The sequence below is a fragment of the Notothenia rossii genome, assembly GCF_949606895.1.
Source record: "Notothenia rossii genome assembly, chromosome: 5".
NCBI classification, from domain to species: Eukaryota; Metazoa; Chordata; class Actinopteri; order Perciformes; family Nototheniidae; genus Notothenia; species Notothenia rossii.
In genome coordinates this window covers 24457163-24482117 of record NC_136903.1, presented here as the reverse complement: position 1 = coordinate 24482117, position 24955 = coordinate 24457163, and the positions used below count along the sequence as shown (strand labels likewise).

General features: G+C 42.1%; 2 protein-coding genes across 4 annotated transcripts in view; both read right to left on the bottom strand.

The window, feature by feature from the left end:
- mtss1la (MTSS I-BAR domain containing 2a) overlaps window positions 1-8422 on the bottom strand; it is a 28399-nt gene extending 19977 nt beyond the window's left edge. Inside the window, exons 1-4 of one of the 3 annotated variants that reach the window (XM_079679991.1) lie at window positions 7788-8421; window positions 6163-6236; window positions 4756-4817; window positions 4591-4664 (exon numbers count right to left, since the gene is read on the bottom strand). Coding sequence is in view for 2 of the 3 variants with exons in the window: in XM_079679989.1 (XP_079536115.1) it covers window positions 4591-4664; window positions 4756-4817; window positions 7788-7856 (205 nt within the window). In the remaining variant the exon portion in view is untranslated. Of the gene's footprint in view, window positions 1-4590; window positions 4665-4755; window positions 4818-6162; window positions 6237-7787 lie in introns of all 3 variants that reach the window. The other 2 variants (XM_079679989.1, XM_079679990.1) reach the window with 2 other exon arrangements.
- An 8575-nt stretch (window positions 8423-16997) lies between these two features.
- On the bottom strand, window positions 16998-24829 carry mapk12a (mitogen-activated protein kinase 12a). Its single transcript, XM_079684731.1, has 13 exons — window positions 24204-24829; window positions 23978-24097; window positions 22547-22676; window positions 22383-22441; window positions 21772-21883; window positions 21641-21670; window positions 20230-20277; window positions 19882-19996; window positions 19239-19310; window positions 19036-19115; window positions 18328-18406; window positions 18064-18237; window positions 16998-17933 (listed from the first exon to the last, which is right to left on the bottom strand). Exons 2-13 carry the CDS (start codon window positions 24094-24096, stop codon window positions 17866-17868), a joined length of 1086 nt encoding a protein of 361 aa, XP_079540857.1. The 5' UTR covers window position 24097; window positions 24204-24829; the 3' UTR covers window positions 16998-17865.
- Between the last annotated feature and the right edge of the window lie 126 nt (window positions 24830-24955).

Sequence of the window (24955 nt, the reverse complement as noted above, 5' to 3'; positions counted from 1 at the left end):
TTGACCCTGTGCACGTAGTCATTACAATAGTTGGAAAACATTCATTTAGACGGGGACGACTACATTGAGATTTGAATTTAAAGACCAATGAACTCCCCAAAAAAAAGAAATACCTGGAAAGCTGTGTCGGAAGCTTTTCGTACACCTAAGGTAGACATTTGAGAAAGAAATAAGGGGCCCTTATTGATACTTATTGGGTCATGAAATACCTAAAATAGCCTCACATAGCATCAGCAGGACCAGAATGCATCAGCCAGTGAATTCATTGAAGAGACAACATGTACATGTATGTCCATTTAAAATCCATAAACCCTTGTTACAAAGTCAGCCCTATGTGTCTCTAAGCTCCCCTGTACTGGTACAATACAAGCTCATATTGGGCTCTAACATGAAATGTCAGGCTTGATGGATGTCAGGGCTGGTCACGTGGGTCGCACTCTCATTATTTGACATGTCGGTAAAAAATAGCTACACTGTTGGGACAGTGCAGGGGACAGTAATCCTCTGATCTCATTCTGCACTAGGCCACGGCCGCCTCTCGTCCATGCCAGGCTGTCCAGATGGCTGGTAGGGATATCCGTCCCATCTGCCAAGCCACAGTGGCACAGGGGCCAAGCAGATTACCGCTTCGCTGAGACACTGATCTACTAACATACCTTCATCCATTCCTCTACTTAGTAAGGACTGAATGAGTAGGAGAAAGAAAGATAGACAGTTTGCAATGGCCCAATGGAACTGTAATGTTTTAGTAATGGTGTACAGGCTCCACAAGCTCTCTGGCACACATGTGTAAAGAGAGAGAGGTTTGGTCAGCGTTGATGAGGACAAACTTGCAGCGCATCGCAGTCTGACCGGTGATCCCAGAGTGTGAATTTTTAAAGCTGGGGGTTGCTGATCAGGAAGGGAAGTGAAGGCAGTCTCTGTCTGTGTGTTACAGAGTGGGGCTAAGAGGATTAGCTAAACGCCTCTGCCTAGCCTGGATATCCAGAGCTGTGGAAATCCCACTACAACCACAACCCCCAACCATGGCCAAACCCACCCTCTAACTACACTCTCGGAAAAAATATGGAGCCTGCATTTCATCTCCTGATGGACCATTAGCCTGGAAATGCCGGCTCTTTGACCTCCATCTAATTCAACCATGTACAAAAGTGGAAAAAATTAAGTCAACCATACACTATATCACATGTCATTCAGCAACAACAAACCACCAAACAGAGCCCACTACTCTCCATGGGTTTGGTCCTCTCAAATAGACAAAACTATTTTAAATGAAGGACGAATATGGCCAAGACACACCAAAAGCCATCAAGCTAAACTCAAACAAAGCCCTCGGAGAAAGAGGTTGAAACATGAAACATTTATAATCAAAAAGGCTAACATTCTCCTAATACATAGATCTAATACAGACTTTGTGGTCGGTAGGCCTTTATTGTACCCAGATGTGAGAGACAGACATATATCCATAAGCAAATCTTAGAGAAACAGCGCTGTCAGACACGGTGCCAAAACGCCTGGCAGCAGACTCCTCCAGCTGCTTCATAAAACACAGACACTGACGCCATGGCCGTGACCATAAACTCTAAAAATGGACAACAGGGGCAAGAGGAAGCCTAAATGTGAACATGAGAGGGGGTTGTATGAGGTGGAAATGGGGGGGGATGGTCCCAAATTTAATACAGCTCTTATGGGGTATGTATGAAAAGCTAAGAGATAACTAAATGCGTCAGGACAGGAAATCATAAAACCCTCTTTCATTCACCGTCATCTCTCGCTGGATCAATCAAGAAGCACTAAGCGAGGGGAAATGTTACTTTTCTTGGCAGGGAAACATGAACAGTCTGGAGCGAGACTGTGTGAGAGTTGAAGGGGTGACGAGTGTTTCAAAGGTAGATTAAAGGAAGCAGAAGAAGATGGCGATGAAACATCCAGCTGTGCCAGCAGCTGCAGCTTGTCCCCAAACACGAGAGGGGAATCGGGGTGACAGCGATGATGGCCAATAGTTCACAGCCGAGGGCCAGCCCCCCCATAGCGCTATGAGCCCTATATGGCGGTGCAGACGCTGAGATAAACATGCTCGCTGCAGGCAGACAGACCCACACACACGTGAAGAAAGGCAGAGAGGGGGGGGGGGGGGGGGGAACTGAAACTTTCTAAACGGTGAGCAAGTAATCTCCATTTATCTACCACCGTTTCCCGAACAGACTAGTGCAAAAGCAAGAGGAAAGAGTGGAATATCTGGATGCCAATGTATTTTAGGATTATAACTTTAAACAAGTTTCCGTGCAGCACGCAGCGTTGGGTTCAAAGGTTATCCCAACCCACTACGAGCCAGCTCCAGTAAATATCGACATTCCTCCCGTTAAATTCATTGCTGGGGTTCAAGCACGCAATGACTAACATGGCTCCCACAGGAGAAGTGGGAATGAAATGATGGTGCTGGTTAAAAAGCACAAACAATGCAGAATTAGATGGAATCATTTTCGGAAAAAACCAAAGCCACTATGAACAAAGATGTTTTGTTTATATTGGTTGATTCAATATGTGGGCTGAACATTTGATACATCAAATTACGTTCTACGACAAAACTCCACAAGCAGAATGAGTCGGTCTATATTCAATTATTTTAAAGATATTTTCTCGGCATACAATAACTAGGTCTATCTTCGACTGAAGAAATGATTAGTCAATCAACACTCTTTAATCAATTAGTCGATGTAACTGAGTTTCTCCACAAATCCAAAAAAAGCAACACTTTAAATCTTGTGTTAGCATGAGATGTTCTGATACGTTTCTTAGAAAAAAAAGTCATAAAAAACGTTCTAAAATAATTCATCAACTAAGACCTAAATAACCAATTAGTAGACAAAAAAACTCTAGAAGTGGTGACTTTAAATTGCTTATTTTGTATGGCCATCAGTCAAAAAAAAAGACTAAAAGTTAATAGCCACACCGGTAGCTGTACTTCAGTAGAGTGCTGCTTTCAGGTAACTGCTAAAGCTAGCATAGCAAGCTAAAGCGAATCCCATTAGTTTAGCATAGATTCATCCTAAAATAGAATAAATAATTGGACCAATCAAATCAAACCATTGGCACTGGATAAAAACTCAGGTTCTTACAAAAACTATTAGGATTCATCCTTTATATTTTGACCAAAGTGGCAATTGACAGCGAACCAACAGACCTATCCATAGACCGTCAATAGTTCGATTTTTTTATGATAAAAAAAAACCCCTCATGTCTTCATTTTTTACCCATCAATTTGTGTCTCAATTAAACATTCTAAACCCAGGTTCATTTTTCCTCTTACTCAAACAAAGTCTCATCACGCAGCGTTCTCTGCACCACTCATTCAGTCTGTGGCCTGACATTAATCCTACAGTTAATGTCCAGCAGAGAAAAGTGAGAGGGCGTATATGAGTGACACACTTTGAGGGATTTTATGCATCTATCGCTGTCAAACTCAGTGCACCTCTCTTCTCATCTCACTGTGGTCCATCTATTATTCTGCTGTTCAACTTTCTTTACAGTACTCTCCTCCTTTGAAGTACGGCCCTGTACCTCTTTTTATTGAGGAAGGCTGCCAGCTGCTATAGTTTGTTGACCCTAGTCTACCTTTCTTCATCTTGCCCTCACATCGGGAAACATTTAAAGTCGATGTACGCCATCATGGTAATAAACTGTACTGCTACTGGTCCGGCTGTTGGAGTAAAACTGGTGAGAATGTGTGAACACAGTCGAAGAAGTGCCTCTTTAGTCGCTGCAGCAGTAAGTGGTCAGTAGGGGGCTGTGCTAGTGCTAACTCTTTAAAAGCATGTTGGCATGTGACCCGCGGGGTCAGGTGGCCGGCTAGCAGCTGTCACTCTTTGAATATCTGTGTGTGTGTCTGTGTGCGTCTATGCTTGTGTGATTGTGTTGCTTGTGTGTCAGGAGACTTTGCACGCTTGTACAGTTCTTTTGACCTACATACGGCTCTCTACGATCAACTCCAAAGAAATCTGTGTTAATCAGCCGCCTCTCCGGCCAGCCTGTCTGCTGCCAGTAGCGGGGTGACAAAGGAGATCAGCAGACCTCATTAAGACCCAAGAAACAATAAGCTCAGATTTTCACTTCTCTGAGCTGCACCCCCCACCCTCACCGCCAGAGCTATCTCAACGTTGACCAACTCAGAGTGGCAGGATTGAATCCTGGGGGGGCGACACACTTCCTGTCCAATAGTTTTCTTACATTATAGTTCTGCAGCAAACTTATTCTGATACACAATTCATGTACTTGTAGTATTTTCTCTATAGGGTAAGATTTGCTAGTAGGCTTTCAAAATGTGGGAACAGTTCAGATGGAATATTTGGTGAATGGATGACCAATCTGTCAATCAAAGTCTTGCTGAAGCCAGTCAGGAGAACATTACATTGAAGTTAGCTGAAGCTTTTATCCAAAGCGACCTACAATAAGTAATAACGTATGCTCGTGCAACATATTGGAGCGGCCATTGTTGTCTTGAATTTAGACAATCTGGCTTTTTTTTCCCACAACTTCTTTCAGTCTTCCCAGTATGAGAGCTTGTATTGATAGAAGAATCCTCCCACTTACCTCTTGAGTTGGTAGCCAAGTCCGCCACCTTCTGAAAGGCATCTAAAAAGGCCACTGCTGCCAGAATTGTGGTCCTGAAAATAAAAATGGCACATGCAAGTTTGTATATATTGCTTAAATACTTTTAGTATCCAGGTTTCACTATTCACTGGATACACTTCTCACCTGAGTTGAGAGTGCAGTTTTGTGGCCTTGGCACTGAAGTCTTCCCAAACAGGGTAAGAGCTCTGATAAGAAAAAACAAAAAGTCAAACAAATATCTCTCCAAGGACATTTAAGTGCACAGGGATAGCCAGCCAGCCAGCCAGCCAGATTTCAGCCACACACACACACACACACACACACACACACACACACACACACACACACACACACACACACACACACACACACACACACACACACACACACACACACACACACACACACACACACACACACACACACACACACACACACACACACACACACACACACACACACACACACACACACACACACACACACACACACACACACACACACACACACACACACACACACACACACACACACACACACACACACACACAGTTGAAATAAGAAAAACATGATGGAGCTTGGCTCTATACCCTGAGGTTAAAGACAGGTTGGCACATTAGCTCCGTGCTCTGACTCATCTTTAAAAAGATTAACTTAATGTCTCAGTGTACTTATGTAATAATTGTCCTTAATCATCCTAAATGCCCTCTACACCCTGGTTCTGTGCTGTGGGCTGGTATGTGTGTTCACATGTTTGGATATCCTTTGAACATGGATAAGCTCTTATATTAGAGTATTTATGTGCACCGGGCAGGTAGTAGGGCTGGTCTTTGAAAAATCTGGATTCGATTTACCTAAGGATCATCACACGTAGCCTTGAGCTGCAATAGCAGAAGCCAAACATAAAACACATTCAAGGCTAGATCCCATTAGAGCAAGAGCTTGAGCCCTGGAGAAAGGAGATGAAGGGCATAAACCACGTTTGCCCCTTAGATGGAGACGAGCCAAAAGAGGCCGCACATCCTGACTATATATAGTCAGTTTGCAATCTGAAAAACAGCCTTGCTCTTCATCAGTTCTGCTGTAACATCTACTGTTTAACTCTCTGCCTTAGAAAGTGATTTAAGGAACCATTGAACACAAGCAAAATGTTTGCCATGATCCTCCCGGGCTGGCCGTCTGCACTCCAACAGGTGTCTAATTAGCTTGTGTGGCCTGTGACTCCCGGGGGGAGCAGGGATGCGCTGCCAAGACAGCTGAGGGAGGAGGGTGAAGGAGCAGGCAGAGAGACTACATGTACACAGCAGTGGAAGGGTGGGACTCGCAGTTCTCTCCTCATCCACACCCTGCAGCTCCCTGGGAGGTGATGGGAGACAAACAGAGGAAGGAAAGAAGGAAAGGCGCTTCCTTCCATGCCATTCAATGCGGGGCGAGGTCAAAACCATTATCCTCTGAGGTGGCGCGCAGCGTTGCTCAAGGGCATTTTAAAGGTGGTTGCTTTCCCACACACGGAGGCTTGGAGTCACATCCATATTCACATCCATGGCTGACCTAAATCTTGATTGCTGATGTCATCCAGCTGAATCATTGTAGTCCTTTTCTGCCACTGCCTCCTACTTATTTTCCTGCAGATTTGTCAGAGAGTTATATCACCAACAGGTGGTGCTTATATAATCACATTTTGTCAGTACAGTCTGTCAAAAGGCTTTTTTGGTTCTCCAAGTGCAGTGTTTAAGTATCATGTGGGTAATTGTACACTATACTGTAACATTGTTCACAATCCGCAAGATCAGCACAGGAAAGCCGTGCTGCTGCGTTGCTCCCGGGGGGTAAAGCTGCTCTGACAGGCCTGTGTGGACCAGCCAGGCGGAAGGAATGAGGTCAGATGTCTGTCTCAGACAGGGGACATGGACACTGTGCTGACTAAGGGCTTCAGTCTCATTCATCTGCACTGCTTATCAATACACAGACTGCCTCGTTCTAAGAGCGCCTGTCTCTCCCTCTCTGGCCTATGAGCACACCACAAAGGGGAAATATATGAAACCAAAGCAGCGCTGCCAATGGCCGAGAGCTGATTTCATTGGATAAACGCAGGGACATAAATAGTGAGTCAGAAGCACCACAGCCTGTGAGCCAGCAATCAATAATAAATCTGTTAGGTGGAAAGGGCCGTCTGATACTCGACTTGTTCACTCTTATTGACACTTAGTAGCATGAGCATCCTGCACAATGAGCTGCTTCCAGGCCTGATGAATGAGTTCACACTTTCCATCTGTTGTGCTGAACAACAGACCACCCTGGTTCCACTTCCTTGACTTGACCCCTCCCCCAACACATACAAACAAAGTGTGTAATAGATAATGGGAAGCATCTATATCCTGCTCAAGAAATTATTTAGAAAGGTGGGGGACTCAAGTTTTAAAGAATAAACATGCATGGGGGGCGATTCAGTTACTAAAGTAAGGCCTGGTTTAAATGTTCAGTGAGCTACTTATTGGTAAAGTGAAGTTTCCTGCCACAAGGCCAAACATCAGGAAATACAATCAATAACCTTTCATGCCTGTTTCTGTCCAGGAGGATGTGGTGATGGAACCGCCTATTTTCTATCAGAGCATCCTTCTGAGTCTGACATTTAATCTAGGAAACCTTGGAGGCTGGGGGGTGACGGGGGAACAGTTGTTTGGGATCAAATGGCAGCCCAGAACATTTGCACTGAGATCAACACCATTGTAATTATATCCCAATTGTGATAGCTCTTTTTCCCTTCCTTTCAGAAAAACAATAACGAATCATTGTTAATAATAATAATAATAATAAACTATTTCTACTCATGTTGAGTTGACCCCTGAACACATAAAGCCACCACCAATTAGGTCCTACCAAAATAGACATTTTAGTTGCTGATTTCAGTTTTAGATAGCAGTTTAGTAAGCTGACTCATTGTTTTAACTAGCCTATTGTTGAACATATCCAGTGCCTGACAGACCTGCTGCACATTATGCAAATAACACAAAGGGAAACATGTTTCATCTCTCGATATGTCCTGCAGCGGTGTTTCCAGTGGGGGAGGACCCGGTATAAGAGACAAAGGCAGTACAAATATGCGACCGTGCAACCACAAAGGTCAGATAATATCCCTGTCTACTTTAATGTAAACGTGAGTGTGTGTGTGTTACCTTCATGTCGTTCACGATGGCCTGGAATAATCCACCCAACGCTCCACACTCTTTCTCCACCGACTCCATGGTGTCAAAAACAAACAAAAAATTCCCGGAAAGACACAAAACGCAGATTAAATCAAACGGCAGACATGGAGATCTGTGTGTTGTTCATCCGCCTTTCGTTGTCCTTTCCCACGAAAATCTAGTCCAGCAGCGGAAGGGGATGCGATGCCACCAAAAAAGCCGTCAGCCTGCAGCCTGCGGAGCGCACAGACAAAAAGAAATGTGCTGCTCGATGGCACCGGGGCAGCCGCTCGCTCCGCCGCCGCTACTCGCCTCTCGGACGCGGTGTAGGGATGGAGCCGGGAATGGGTTCTGTCCGGGGGGGACTACAGCATGGGACATGCAATGTGGCTCCTCATGATCGCGGCGCAAATAAACGGAGAGATCACAATTGTGGGTAGCCTAAGAGGGCAGCATGAGGAGAGGGTGCACCATGGGAGAGGAATCGGTCGCAGATCTGAGACACGGGGACGCGCTCCGTTGTTAGTGGCGGAGCAGATGTCTCCCAGCTCCCGTAATACGATCCATGGGAATGGGAAGGGGGCTGGTCAAGTTTTTTTTCACATAGTGGGTAAGGAGGAGGGGTCAAGGAGGAACACCCCCTCCTTTTTCTCCCTCCTCCCTCCTCCCCTCCCATCCACCCCCATGCAAACAAAAGTGAACCACTAGTCTTCATAGACAATTGATTGAGATGCAAAAGTAGGATTTCCTCGGTTTTATGTGTATTCGAGCACACGTCCGTTAATGATCGTTTGTATTTGTTTTCAGGAGACGTGGGGAATGATCTCCTCACTTTGCATCAGCTAATCTACTGGATGAACATTACAAAAGGCGGAGAATGTTAATTTAACTCAAATGATTTCCTTTGACTTAAACAACCTATAGCATTTTAAGAATAGGCAATGCCTGAACTTGCTTTCCTTCACAGTTGGGTTGGGTAAGATATAGCCAAGCACTCTCATAGGCTAAGTATGAAGCTGCTACCGAAAGACAGAAGCTTGTTAGAACGTTTTTCGGAATGGTGTTAATGGTGTTTTGAAAGTGATGAAATAACAACATTAATTATATGTATTTTATCTTATTTATCAGAAGGCAAAAATAGGTCCTCAAAAACCAATTACGTTCTTGTACCTCAATATTTGCTAAACTAACCAGCTGTTGGCAGAAGCTCGACATTTAGGCCTACAAGGCTAGCAATCTCCTTATCTAGCAAGAATGCTAACAAGCAGAAGTCCCAAATATTATGTTACTTAAAATGCCTTTGTCGTGTAGGGAAAAACTATTTACTTTAAATAATTACAGCAGCCAACAACCCAGTTTAACTTAATACTTTACAGCATTTATGTTGTAGATGTATTAAAGTTAGTTAAAGGCTCAGCAGTCCCCCTGTAACCATCACATTCAGCAGGGAAAGTTAGAGGCCTCCAGAGTGCAATTTTAAAAACCACATCATCACTGGTCTGTTATGTGGCTGCGGGGGGCTTGGGTCACCCCACAGCATTCCTGATAAACATCCTGTCAGTTTATACCCCTGCACATCTGCCACACACACACCTTCCTCTCTCATCTGTCTGCTTTTTTTCACAGACGAGCATCCACCCCACCAGGCAGACCTCCATGTGAAACATGGCCCACTTCAGCAGACAGACCAACCCCGAAGCGGAAAATCTTGTTTTTGCCATAATTCGGAGATATTACTTTTTATCAAGTTTTAACCACATAATTTCCTCTGCTTTTACTGCCCTTGGGTCATATCCTCCCTCTGGAACTCAATCCCACAACCCATCAGAGACTGCATTGACCTCACCACCTTCAAAAAACGTACAAAAACTCACCTCTTCAATCTGGCTTTTAATGTGATTGTTTTTGTATTATTTGACTTTAACTATATATATATATATATATATATATATATATATATATATATATATATATTTATTATTATATCAGTAGAGTTTGTATACAAAGCAATCACATTAACAGTGTTGTATAACATCCTTTATGTAGAAGAAGCACATGACTTCTACTGTGGATATTGATAGAGCAACTATACCAGCATCCTGTCTTGTGAGCAGGACTTTAAAACAAGAGCAGAGTCATAAACATGAGCACTGTCAAAACAAAATAAGAGCATAAAGCATACAAAATCATACTGTATTTTTATTAGGTTGTGTGACTGCCCCACGGACCCGCCGAAGGGGCCGAAATCACAACATCTGCAAGCAAAAGTGTCTGAGGGCTTATTAAGATTGAATAAACTATGAATGTTTCATATCTATGTAACGGGAAGAAACTCAGCTAACTGATATATATATATATTTTTTTTTTTAAAAACCCTCAAAGCTAACGCTGAGCCTCTGAATTAGCCACGGGCAAAACAATCTTAAAGCCTTTAGCACAGAACTCTAGCTATACCGATCGATATACTTATTGGATCTGCACAAACAAGCTTAGATAACATCCTGAGATTCCACAGATTATAGAAGTATAAGGATCATCACTGAGCGACCAGAACTCATGACAGGGGAAGCAAATACAGACAACACACGACGTAGCTTTAGGTAGCAAAAAAAACGGAGATATGCTCACCTTAGCTGTTATTCTGATCAAAAGTTGTGTTCAATGGCATTAAAACGAGAAAAAAACGCGGCTGAAGGTTAATCCAATGTGTCTGTCACTTTGAAAAAAATATTGATAATCCATAATTCCATTTTATGCAAAAAACTGAGAATCAAAATAAGCTACTAATGGTAACCACAAGAGGCTAGCGCAGCTTCCGGTTTTTCTACGCGTCACTATCACTCCTTATTTGGTAACCTGTGTGTGTATGGGGAACTTTCCCTCGATTACATTGGCGCTGACGGTTAGAAAGAGATGTATCATCAAAATCGACCACGGGCAGCCAGAGATATGGAAAATCCACCCAAATGACCCCAGAAGTGGTTTTGTTTTGCTAAATCTCTCTAAAAAGGTAAAATGTCACTTGTTTTGCATCAATCTTGATACAGGGTACTCATTATATGTTATACTTTGGATTCCTAAAGCTTTTAGTCTACTAACTAACCCATCATCCAAGGGTAGGTTTCACTATAAGTAAAAAATAATTTTTGGACGGACACTATAATTTACAGTTTTTTACCATGTTCAATCTGAATTTTCTTTAAAATAAAAAAATATCTATATTGATTCTGACTTTTCTACATCCAACTCAAAGGTTTATCATTACTTTGAGAAAAAAGATTATTAATTTTCCCATTTTAGAAGTGTAGTTATGGTCATTTGTTCTGGAAATTTCATTTTCGAGCCTGAGACCTGAAAAACAGGCTCAGGGTTGAACAGGTTAGGAACTATGTCTGGTTTGGTATCTTACCCTCCTGCCAACGTGGACAGACATGAGGTACAGAGGCCGGGACTGCAGCCTAGTCCCTGCACTCTCACCACAGATCTCTGGGAAAACAGCTATAAAACAGAAAATATCCCCAACACAGATGCTGACATTCCTCACCACCACCAACAAACCCCCCTGGAAAAAAGCCTCTATTCTGTTCACTGCCATACCACCGATTCATGTGCGTCTGCAAGTTTCCTTAATTCAGCAGGCCTCGGTTTTGTAAGGAAAAAATGTGACGCTTTCTGTTTTGCCCCAGTAAGGCTTTACAACTGAAAGCAATCATCAGCTCTAAACACATCAAGCTGGGGGGACTCAGAAGATTTTGACGGCTTGTATAACTGACTTTAAGGGCTTTGACTTCTCGGTACATTTTCATCCACCATTGTGCTGTAATGCCTGTTTGCTTTTCAGTTTCACCTCATTCAAACGAGAGAGTGGAGGGAAAACAATTCATCATTTTATTAGCGGGTGCAACACAATAGGAGCAATCTGGCATTTGCTCAGCTTGTAGATAAGTAATTTAGATCTGGATAACGTTGGGTGTTATATTGTAACACTCAGTTATATAAGGTTACGAGGTGGGAACTTTAAAGCAAACGCCTGTTTATTCTCAATCTTGCTTCTGTTCACTTCCTGCTCCCTGTGCATGACATTTCAGGTTGCTTCTAACCTTGACCTGGCCGCAGAAGCTGCTCTCCTCTATACAAAAAGAGAAACACAGGCTCTGTGATGTACTGTGACATCTGCCCTCAGAGTCAGGTCCTACCCATGATTCAGCTGGAGCCCTTGTCCTGCCTTGTTTATCGCAAGTAGTGAAGGGTAACGTTCAGGAAGCTGTGACCCCCGATGAAGTCACTGCTGAGGTCACCGCTGGGGACTTGTGTCCACTTGACCGTAAAATCTATCAGGATTTATCATCTGAGTCTGCCTCTGGCTGTTATAAAAGTCATCTCGCTTTAAAGCTGAAGGTGAGCTCACCTGCAGGGAGTCATAAGGACACATTTGAACATCCGCTAGGCTTCTGGTTTTCTTCACTGTAAGTTATGCTAAGATCAACGTTATAAAAAGGTATAAACTGACAGAGAAGTCGATTATACAACATGTTTGAGAAATTCCTGTGGCTGTTTTTTTCCCCACTATGAAAGCTCATGTCACCCTTGGAATCCATTTTAACAGAATGAATTCAAGCTGCTGTTCCCTGCTGGAGAGGAAAACATTTAACAGGCACCTTTCGAGCCAACAGGGGGTGAGCGTTTGATACTCCAAAGTTAGATTTCACAACCTTATATGGTGTGCTTTTGGCACATGTTTACTGTTCCATTTTTCTCTCCCTACTTATACAGTGTTTGTGTGATTTACCCACTAACATCTCTGAAGTAATGTCCTCTGACTGTCAGGCTGCCAAAATTAAGATGAGTGAAGAGGGGGTTGAATAATATGCTAATGAATATGCTTATCACGTCACCAAGCTGTAAAATGATAACTGAACCAAGTGATGATTCATTGAGTGAACCTTTTGGGGCTAAGATAATGGTTTTAGTGATGTCACACTGAATATTTATGTATTTATTATGGTATTTATGAGTCTCTGTGTGTATTGTGTTATACCGGGCTGCAAGAAAAATGTCCCCCTTGGCACAGTTGAGTTATAGTTGAAGTTTAGTTTTCACAGCAACAAGCTTTATTAGCAACATTGTTATTTATGCACTCTTTTACCCCCAAGGAAGCCAAGACTCAGTACTAGGAAATGTGCTACCACCATCTGCTACCACCATATACATGTTTTCAAATATTTTTTACTGCATTTCCTTATAATATAGGCTAGCATACATCAATCAGAGATATGGCAGCAAAGGATAGTGCTCTCTCTAGTAAATATGTATCAGGTCTCTTTTGGGGGAACTAAATGTGATTTTAAGAAGGGTGATTGCATCAAAAATAAAATTAATGTGTATAGTTTTTTGTTGCAGTTTGTATGGTAAGCACCACAACATATTGTTTCATAGTGTATGTAGATGATGGCACTCTCATCCTCTCATCCTCCAACCCTCTTTTTTTTATGATTTAAGACCCTCTGATGGCACCACCTTTAACTTCTCAAACCAAATCCACATCCTTGTGTATCCTCTGCTTACAAATATTCATAATAGTTCAATTTTTAAAATGTTAATTCTGGAAGCCATTGTGTTCAGTAATTGCACGCAGCCTTAAAAATCTACTTTTGGAAATATAAAACGTATTTACATTACTTAATCCATCACCTTATCTTGGTTGCCAGATAGGGAATTATTCACAAGCTATGTGGACAGAAAATCAAATAGGAGACAAACAATAAGCTGTTATGGATCTGGTGAAACTATCACGTAAATAATGTATTTCCATATATAACAACCGCTACAGTTCAGCAGCAAAAGGTCTAAAAACACTTAATGCTTTTACTCTGAAGATGATGCATTAGACAAAACAGACACTTCAGACTGTGATACTTAGATGTGCTTTAACTCTTCATTAGTGAGCAGTAAGGGAGTCTTTAACTCTTGTCTTGGTTCTGCAGCTGGCTCCTTTGGGTCAGAAGGGTTTCAGTGCTCTTTAACGCTGCCATGCCTCTCTGAACGTGACACACCACAGCCCCATACGTCAACACATCACAGATGGACACAGAGTTATCCTTGGAGAGGGATCAAAATCTGTGGCATGCACTCTTTGCACTTCATATTCCTTAGAAGTCTTCAAACAGGAGGGCGGATGGCTAATGAATGAGCTAATGTAAACTAGACTGCCCATTCTGGCTGAGATAGGCTCTCCCTCAGGGCCTCTGCATCTCTCTGTCTTTCTCCCCTTCCTTTGCTTTTATCCACCCTGTCTTTTCATGCCTGCCTCCTCTTTTTGCTCACTTTGTTCCAATCCTGTACCCTTCCCCTGTCTTATCATTACTTCCTTAACCTCCCAATTTACTTCCTTTTCTTTCCCACCCAAAGCCCGGTGCCCCCTCAAAGTTGGAAGACTTTAAGACTCACATGAGCCTGTGGAATTTTTTCTTCGGTTAGCCTGACAGGCACTGCTCGCCCGCTGAGGAGCATCCCACAGACACGTGTGTTTCAATGTAAATAGATCGGGGAAGAGATAGAGACTTAAAAACCTGTAAGGACAGAAAAAAGGTTTGAGGGGGGAAAAGGTTTGACAAATGATGACTCTCAGCTATAGTACACCATGCAACAGGACTCACTTTTATTGGAACTGCTTGACTTCCAGACATGACAGGCCCAGCCGAGTACTGCATACACACACCACAAAACAATGAGGCAGATACACAAACAAAATAATGCTGGATCTGGGTAGCTCTAAACACTCATTCACTAAAGCAAATAAATAGAATAGCTTGGGAAATGACAAAGCAGCATTTCCTCTGTTTTTAATGTGGAAAATGTATTTTGGACTTGAGTTGTTGAACAGCTGTCAGGGCAAAGAAATGTGACTAAATCCACATTAGACGCACAATCAAAGCTGTTTCTGGCTAAAACTGTTTGAGCTCTCATCTGTGTTTTTAACAACGTCCATTACACATGAAGCTATAAGGAAGTGCAGACATTTGTTAATTCACCACAGAGTACAAGCAACACAAATCCAAACTGGCATCTGGAACCAGGCACGTCACATTCCCTACAATCTGAAATCATGAATCTAAAGGCCACAAACAAACATAGACAAGGACATTCAAATATTTGATAGATTTTCACTTCACTTCCTCGCAAGATTCCAATCAATTTATCTCTGCTAAGCCCTCAAATCTGTTTATTTTATCTCCTGCAAGGACATCACAGCCCAAATGAGTTTGAGAATAAACAATGTCACTGATGATCTTAATTAAATTGATGAGCCAGCATGGTAATAAAGCGACAGTGTTGGCTTTTCTTTATCTAATCAGCAGCTAGCGGAGTCCATACTGTGAGACAAATGACACAAACTGAACAGTTTGCAAATGATCCCCGCTATAAAATGAAGTTCCATCTTTCATACACAGGAAGCAGAATTAACCATGAAGAAGAATCTTAGCAAAGACAGTGTTGATCCTCTCACCATGGTGATGTCTACAGTGATGTGCCTCCCCCAGACTAAAAAAAAACAGTAATAACTGACGTTCCCCTTTAAGAAAGAAGGGTGACCCGGGTCAGATCAGCGTTTGGGCATCGCTGCCATTCCACGTGTACTCCCTCCTGAGTCAGTGTCTAAAGTGTGTATCCAACTGTGCATGCCAGGCATATCTGGGTGCACACATGTGAACTCTCTGTGAATGTTTCTCAGAAAATATGCTGCTTAAATCCTTGCTCTGAAAATAAACCGCAGGGTCAACAAACTAGACGGACGGAACGAGGGAGTCGGTCCATGTGTGGGAGAGCAGGGGTTGTGGGGATAAAAAAAATGTCTTTCCCCTCTGTTTTCGTGTCTACAGCAGGAAGAGAACTCTCTGACTTCTTGGTGAACTATCCACTGTGTATCATGAGGAGGACACAACATTTGGTTTGGTAGAAGCTCAGCTCAGGAAGGAAGTTTGTCCTCGGGGGGGGTGGGGGGGGGGGAGTTGCCCTTGGGAGTCAAGGATCTGGAGGTCACTCAAGACAAGCTTGTTAAATTCAACACCCACCAATGGAGAGCCTATGTGCAGGAATGAGCAGCATCTAAAAGCAAACAGGCTTTCTGAAAGAATGTAGACGTTTGTTACTTGAAGTCATTAATCATATTAAAAACAAAAATAAGGTTGTCAGTGTTAGCTGCAAAACAATAAATCACTCCCAACAACTACTGTGACAAGTGTTATCTTCCAAAAGGAGAATAACAAGAAAGGGGCTTAGAGACTGAGGTTCTGTGAGCAAACTGCTCATGACAAGAATGCTAACATTCTCACAGTGACAGTGCATGCTGAGGTCTGAATCTACATGAAATGCTCCCTATTCTTATTCAACATGCTAATATTTACTCAGCATTTAACAAAGAATAGGAGCTACAGCTGACACCTATGTGAATGTTGGTATTTTGGAGGTATTAAGTCTCATACTGAATTATTTGACATAGTTTTGACCTGAAGTGGAAAGGTTTGGGGGGTCAACATATTCAGAACACATTAGGCCTGTGCAATATCCTTGAATGTCAACTAGATGTTGAAATATTATAATGGATAAACAAACACTTAAATGCTGGTCGCACTTGATTAAAAGTCAGAGGATTCCCAACATTATAAGAATATGAAGTATTTGAAGCAGATACCATGGAATACAAGCCAGTATTTGTCAAGATGTAGACTAAAGTGGTGGACCATTCAACATTACTATCCCTAGAGAGCTACAAACGTAGCCTGGTCATGGCTTGTTTATGTGCTGCCACCTAGTGTTAGTTTACAAGAGTAACACACAAGTCAAGTGTATGCCTTAACAAGACTACAGGATAAATCCCTAAATGTTATCTTTAAAAGAGGAAAAGTTGCCTACTTAACATATATACATGTGACTTTTGTAAATTTAATCTATCATGCTTTGGAACGTTTTAGCAGAAATCCTGCAGCAAAAACGATTACTGAAAATATGCTGTTCTTTGCATTATGGGAAATGTAGTTTCCCCAGGTTGCCCTTTCAGAGCTTGACAATCGACCCCTTAAAACTGAAAACCCGGATATCTCATCTCTTGTAAACCCCCCAGCTTTACACTAGTATTAGTCCACAGTTTTAACACTACAAAGGTTTGGTTGTCAGAAAACCAGAACAAAATCATGTAGGCAATTTTTCAAAGATATTCTTTATTGACAAAAATGCATGATCGGTGCAAAAATGAACAAAGACAATGTGTTTTGTGCTTCTTTCTGTGTTACGAAAAAACAACATTATCCAGTGTAAGCCAGTTTTTGGCTTAAAATGAAAAAGTGAATGATCGTACATAGGCTGCTGGGATGGATTTCGTACGGCCGGCAGCTCAGTATTGTTTTGCAGTTATCTTAAGGCCACTGATATGAATAAGGAGGTCAGAGCAGACCTGTAGACTACACACAGACACACACATGCACACAAGGACGTCCAAAATTCCGATCAAATGTCTTTCGAGGACATCAAGTCCCTGAAGGGGAAGCTAGTTCACAAAACATCATATTACAAAAACACGTATCCTCATTTTTTCACATTTACAGCGTGTGGCCTTGTCCTGGATCTATAACATGTAAATGATGCCTTAGCGGATATACATTGAAATATCTTTTTTTTCTTTAATGTAGTAGATTTGAACTCAAACCAACTGGAAACTTGTGATGTATTTGGTGAAAACTATATGTATACCACTGAAGGGAAACTCAAATGGAACTTAAATAAGTAACTCAAGTAATATAAGTTGTGATCCCTGCATTACTTAATTAGTTATTGAGGATTGAGGAGAGACCTGACTGACATGCTGGCATTGACAGGTTCTGAAGTCAGGAAGTAAGCAACTGGTCCAACATTACGTTGTAAAATCCTGAACATGGCAGCTTGCAATTATTAGAGAAGTGTGACTGGATCCACTTGCATTTAATAAGCCTTGTGACAAAAGTTTTTAGATCAAGATAAAAAAAAGAGTTTTAGTTTGTTCTGGTCCCATGCTGCTCAGCTGAGTCTTTGTGTCTTACAGCGAGGTTTCCTTGGACTCTGGCATGACTGGCTTGAAGGTCAAGATCTCTGTGAAGGTATGACCTAAAGAAAGAAGCACAGTGCTGATCATTAAAACATACACCTCTTATCTCACAGCTCCCTTTCTCTTTCAGCCTCCATTTCTTTTGCTCCCTTGCACCATTATCAGTCCCTGCCTCCCCGCCATCCTTACGTTTCCACTGGTCCAGGGGCTGGTCTGTGTTGTCTAGCGAGTGGTCGTATGGCTGTGCTTCCGTCTCCTCCTCTGGTTCTCTGAACTCAGTAAAGTAAGGCAGCATGAGGGCCTCAGCAGCCGTTGCCCTGCTCTCCGGATCCAGCAATAACATGCGCTCCAGCACTGACACGGCTGAGGAGAGAGTGGAAACTGGAGGTCAAATCACAGTTTCACTGTCGAACTGAAGATGGATCAAATGAAAAAAGGCTGAGCCAAGCCTACCTTGTGGATTATTTGTGGAAAACGCTTTCTGAGGGTCTTTCTTTTCCAGTTTTGGGAGGCTTTTGATGTAGCATTTGGCCTAAGAAAAGATAATATAAACATAATCCCACTGATTTAACTCCATTTTGCTTTTAATTCCTTTTGCGGATCGGGGGCATGATTGGGGGCTATAACAAAATCAGGGAGTTTATCTTTAAAGGGACAGTTCATCTCTCAATTAAAAAGAAACTACACCCACCAACCATATCACTGAGCAAAAGGAAGGGCACATCTACTCATAGACAAGAAGCTCTCTTAAACTCTTCCAAACTGCAATGTTACAGCTCAGCCGAGGAGGACGCCATTAATGTTAACATCTCACACTCTAAGGAGCATGAACCCCTTGTGTTGCAAACTTCCTTTGAAGCGCAGTTTGGTAGAAAGAAAATAGTTTCTACATGAAAATTCATTCATCATTTCTGGAAAGAGACAGCGCTGTTTTTGTGTTGTATTTTTTTGGCGCTTTGAGTACAACAAGCCAAGTGCCGTTTAGTTCCATCAGTCGAGAGGAGGAAGATGTATCTGCGGGGGATATCCTTGAGTCTGAACATGTTGCCAATACTATTTACATTGTTAAAAAGCACAACAGGTGAGAGGAAAAATATGTGTTTAGTATTTTGGGCTGAAAGGTCCCTTTAAGTTCCTGTGTGTTGCATAATGTGTACTCACATCCTCAGATTGTAGTTTTGATATAAATTCCTGAGTTGGCGTTCCTGTGAGCTTCATGATCTCACTCAGCTGATCCAGATCTGAGGACCAGGGGTCAAGGGGTCAAATGGGATTAGTCACACACACATTTTTTAAATAATCCAAGATTTATGTTGAGTCTGCAAAAATATAAACTGAAAAGGTTCAGTGTGGTTAAAGGATACGGTCGCTGCCTTTAAAAAGAGGTTTTCCTTGCAGCATCTCTGCCATGATGCAGCCCACAGACCAAATGTCCACTGGGAAAGAAGGAGAAAAAAAAACACATTTTAGAATTTCTGATGCCTTCTTAAGGGATTTCCAATAACAGTGCATTGTGGGCCAGGGGCCAGCAGCAATATGCAGTACCTAAAGAAAGCAGCAATAAAAGGTGATGTGTTGTTGAGTGGGTTGTATTTACTATCACCATTTGACTTTAACAAACAAAGAAGTTTTTTAACACACGTACCCAAGAAAATGTTACATTTTGTAGCTTCTACGAGGGATTTCAGAGACAAGTCATGAAAGAGGAATGCACTGAAGGCCTCAATAGACCAGAATGTACTGCAATCATAGTCTTTAGCAAGGAATCAAAGTAACTGAGAACAAGACTCAGCCTGTTGACGGCAGGTGGTAAAGGTAATTCTGGGATATGTGGTAAATCACTTGCTAAGGCAGACCCCTTTGCCTGAGGACAAGTGCGAAAACTTCAACAACTAAGCCATGCAGCATCTTCTAACAGAACATGATTCAGCGCTAATTGGCACCACGGAAGATGACACATCGTTGAAAGATGAAAGAGAGTTTTCTCTTTAATTAGCTCTTCCTTACCCGTCTGAGTGTAGTGCATCCAGCTCAGGATGACCTCTGGGGCTCTGTACCAGCGAGTCACCACGTACCCCGTCATCTCGCTGTCCGCCTGCCGCGCCAAACCAAAGTCCAGGATCTGACAGGACACGCAGTGAAACACAGCAGTATTTACATATTGCTTAATGAGCTAACACGTCTGGTCATAAGACTGTAGGAACTTGTCAAAAAATGCGCAATGACATTCTGGGCAATGCAATTAGGATTTTTACAGTTTTGAATATTCCCTTTTAAAATGTAACTCCGTCAAATGAACATCTTAAAATGAAGACACATGTTGTTTGTTTGGGTTATCACAGTGTGTCACTGTACCTTGAGCTCACAGTCTTGGTTGATGGCGAGATTTCCTGGTTTAAGATCCTGCAAAAATGAATGTGAAAAAAATGTGTGAAGAGAAAAGCAAGAGGAAACTTAAATACTGTAAATGAGTAGGGCATAAGATCATACAGGAAGCAACTATTACCAATAAGATAATGTGTGAACGGGCTGTCAAACATTTTCACTACAAATTATTGTGGACAAAAAGAAGTACCTGAAAATTACATTATTTTAGAGAATTTAAAGGTCCCATGACATGGCCATTTCTACTGATCATAATTCCATTGTTGAGGTCTACTAGAATAGATTTATATTGTGCAATTTTCCAAACTCACATTGGTTTCTCATACAGCATCTCTGTATAGTATGTGTATTCACTCTCTGTCCTAAACAGCTTGTTGGAGCTCCTGCACCCCCTCCCTCCCTGTGAGCCCAGTGTGCTCTGATTGGTCAGCTCGCCAACTCTGTTCTGATGAGTCCACCACCGTTACAGCGGGAACATCAGGGATTATTTGTTTCAATGGCGTTTGTTAGCAACCAGAAAATGACACCAGTAATGACAAACAGATGAGAATGCTGCGTGGGGTCTGGGTGCCGTGTTGGCGGGACGTTGCGCGGCTCGCTGCTGCGAGGAGCGGACAGTGTGAGCTGGGATGCTGGTGTGGTTTCCTAGTTACCGCGTGGGCTCGGCAAGACAGCGAAACCCAGCCCGAAACCAGCCCGAGCACACACACTCAAACACCCGCAGCCTGGCGGGATGCGGCGAGGCTGTGTGTGGCCTTGCCGCGTCCCGCCGTCTTATTAAATCCCCGGAGCTGCAGCTGAGAAAAGATTGAGTGTGTGCATGTGAGGAAGTCCGCTGATTGGTCCAAACGGCTCTGTGGACGTAACAAAACTGCTCCGTGGATTGGTCCATTTGGACCAATGGGTCCATTTGGGTCGTTGTTACGTCACTTAGTACCAGGAAGAAAAAGAAAAATCTCCAACGAGGCGTTCTGGGGCAGCATAGACAGGTGTTTTCTGTGTTAGAGTTGTACCTGCTACAGGGTGTACTTTGAGGGTTTGTGACTTTGCAGACCGTTTACATGCATAAAAAGCTACATAACACACAAGGGGACGGGTAATAACCGGAAAAGCATGACATGTCACCTTTAAAGTAAATGTTGCAGTAGTATTGCTGGTACTTTATCTGTTTGGTCAATATCTGTTTATTGTGCATTTAATCTCTTTTATGGAAATGTTTATATAAAAAAGTGAACAAAACGAGCCATAACATGAAAGGACAGGGACATTTGACGAAACTGAATTGATATATATTATTGATGTATATTGTAGCCCTATTATAAAAGCAACCATTATCTCACACGGATGTAATGGATGTATATGAAATAATAAAAATACTTACCCTGTGAATTATACCAGCAGAATGAATATACTGTAATAAAAGAATAAAACAGGGATTTAAGCAGAAAAAATAAACTCAAGTTTTAAAGGAATAAATAGTTCCCAATGTACGATCAAAGTAGAGCTCTCCACCTTCAGCCCTTTGAGCATCTGATACACCAGATACTGAATCTTCTCTTCTGACAGCTTCTGCAGCTTCATCAGCTTCCCCAGGTCTGTCCCCATGAACGGCATCACCAGGTAACTTCAGGAAGAAGGAAACATGATCAACAGGATGCAACTTTGAAATATCTTCAACATTTATTTACAGTAAAATACACCACAACATCTATTAACAGACTGTCATACAGTCAACACCTCCAAATCACATGCATTTTTGCTAAAGAGCTACTATTTAAAACACTTCCACATAAACGTGTTTGAAGCGTGCCTTCACAAGCGTTAGACTGTTTATGCCATTAGTGTTTTTTTATTTTTAAAAACACTTTATTTATTGGTTTTTCCTACACATAACACAATAACAGGAGAAGATACATGCCATTTGCGTTTTAAGAGGTTTAAATAAAAATGCATGTATTTGGGAAGTAGTGAGTATACAACTGGATAATAGGACTTGGATTTTTCTTCAAATGTTCTTCTCAAGGGATGATAATTGATCCTTTCAGGGGTCATTTTGGGGTGTGAAGTATTGATTTAATAGCTAGCTGCTGTGCTACAGTGCTAGAAGCATAAAGAAGACTTACAAATCATGAAACCTGTCGAGAGAGAGGTCAGCAGTAAACACATCCAATAGTCCGATCACCTGCAACAGACAGAAATACACAATGTATTACACCAATGGAGGTTTTGTCTTTAGTACAAACTGCAAAAATACAATTTAAAAAAAAGCCTGATTATGCTGACTCACATTTTCATGTTTCATGTGTTTGAGGAGCCTCAGCTCCCTGTATGCCCGCTTGGCAAAGAGCTCCGACTGGAAAGGCCTGTACAGCTTCTTGATCGCCACTTTGGTTCCTGTTCTGGAGTCCACTGCTGAGCTGAGAGTGACAATAAATCAGAGGGTGTGACACAGCACATTTAATATCTTACACTGAACTGACTGATGAGGAAATAAATAATAATCCAATTTGAATATTCTGTCACTGTGGAAACAACTTTGCTCTGATATGAATCTGAAAAAGGTACACAGTATCTTTCTTTTCTAACAGAGGTGGGAGAAGTACTCAGATATTGTACTTGAGTCAGTAGAAGTACCACAGTGTAGGAATACTCTGTTCCAAGTAAAAGTCCTGAATTCAAAATGTTACTCATGTAAGTACAAGAGTATTAGCATCAAAATACACTTAAAGTACCAAAAGTAAAAGTACTCATTATGCAGATTGGTCCATTTCAGAATAATACATATTATATGTTTTGATTATCAAAAGCTGGTAGTATACTGCAGGGTAGCTTGTGAATTTACTCCAGGTGTAACAAAAGTCTGATTTAAGTGTTGATTGTATTTCACATCATTAATACAAATCTGACAAGTAACTAAATGTATTAAATTAATACAGAGTAGTAAAAGTATACACTTTACTTCTGAATCGTAGTGGTGCAAAGGAACAAAGTAACATACATTAGAAATACTCAAGTAACATACAGATATCTAAACATCTCCTTAGTTCCTTCCTACTTCTGTGTAATAGCATACTTCCTTCATTTTACATGCACCCTTGTCACTTGCACTTTTTTTATTTCTTAAAGTATATTGTCGGTTGACTCGTGAAAGGAGTTTTAATTGCCAACAAATACTCTGTAACTGACAATAACACCTTAGACTCTTCGGATCAGGCGCGCACACAAGCTTGTTTCATATACCAACAATATCTCAGAGTTGTTCATGTGTTATTAAGTTGTATTGAGTCCTCGGGGCAGTAGGACCCGCCCCCAGAGTTAATCATTGATAACAAAGGAGCCGCATGCTGCGAGACGCACAAAGGTGCAAACAAAGCTGCTTTTCATTGTTGTGTGTATCCCTAAACTCGGGTTGTGAGTGCACCTATTTCACCCGGAACCATGCGCTCTTCATAATTAAAAACCTTTCAGAGGTGGCTAAAGATGACAGGAAGTCTACGGTAAAGCGAAAGGTATCATGTGCAAGTGTCTCCATCATATAAGGAAGTGAAGCAGCGTGTGTTCAGCGGAGCGCAGATACTTTTCTTTTGTTTGGCTGTGTCACAGCTTCTGCCTGCATGGCACCATCTGTTCCGTCCCTTTCTTTGTTACACTGCTCCCCACTCACCCCGCATTACGATCAGAGTATAACTCGTCTACATGTAACGCATAATTCACTCACCATACTGTCCCGTAAGCGCCGGTCCCCACCTGCCTCAGCTCCCGGTACCGATCCGGTACTTCCCATGACGTTTTGTTGACTTCTTGGCGGTAATAGCCGGGTCTCACTCGCTTAGACATGCTATATATAAAAAGTAAACAAAAAAGTATTGTAGAGGCTCTTCCTTTGTTGTTGTGTCTACTGCGACGCTACACACCCAAGTCCCAGATCCCACCTATGCGCTCACCCTAGATCAGTGCGCAGCTCTGCGTGTCAGCCGCTAAGGGCGCACCCTGAGGTCACCCATAGCCACTCCCGAGTCTTGCGGGAGGCCTGGAATTAAAGGTGAACGGGAGAATGGAATGTGCGAGTAATACGAGACTCGACTGACGACAACAACATTACCTTGAAACCGTTTTGTAAGTGCGCACAGTTTGGAGAGCAGCGTTTCGCACATGCGCTGGGTTTGAGTGGCAGCGATTACTATGTTCCACGTTGTTTGAGCATGAGTAAAATGAGAAGATTTGAGAGACTTGCTAGGACATGAGTGTTTCTGACGCCTTGGGCTGTAAACACTGATAGGTGGTTACATAAATACTACTCTGTGACAGGCTTCCAGGAAACAGAACAAGGAAACTGTGGCGTTATGTACAAACTTGTGTCACATTGTGTAAGCTTAGTCCATGTGACATTTACACACAGAAGAAACGTTTCAGGAGGTTTTTGTGTGCAGTAATCCAATTATGTTATGTAACACAGAAACATAAAAAGTTCTTTAAATGAATAAAAAAGCCATGTGAGGTCTGTATTTGTATTAAGGCTATTGTTAAGGAAGAGATTAAACATATTTCATAATTTTTAAGGAAAAATAAAACTCTGGAACTAATCCTCATTGGGTTTCAATTTGTCAGTCCAGCTTTTTTTGACTTATAAAATCATTTTTATTGACAAACTAACACAATGACCCTCTTTCAGATATGGCAAACTATTATTAGTGCT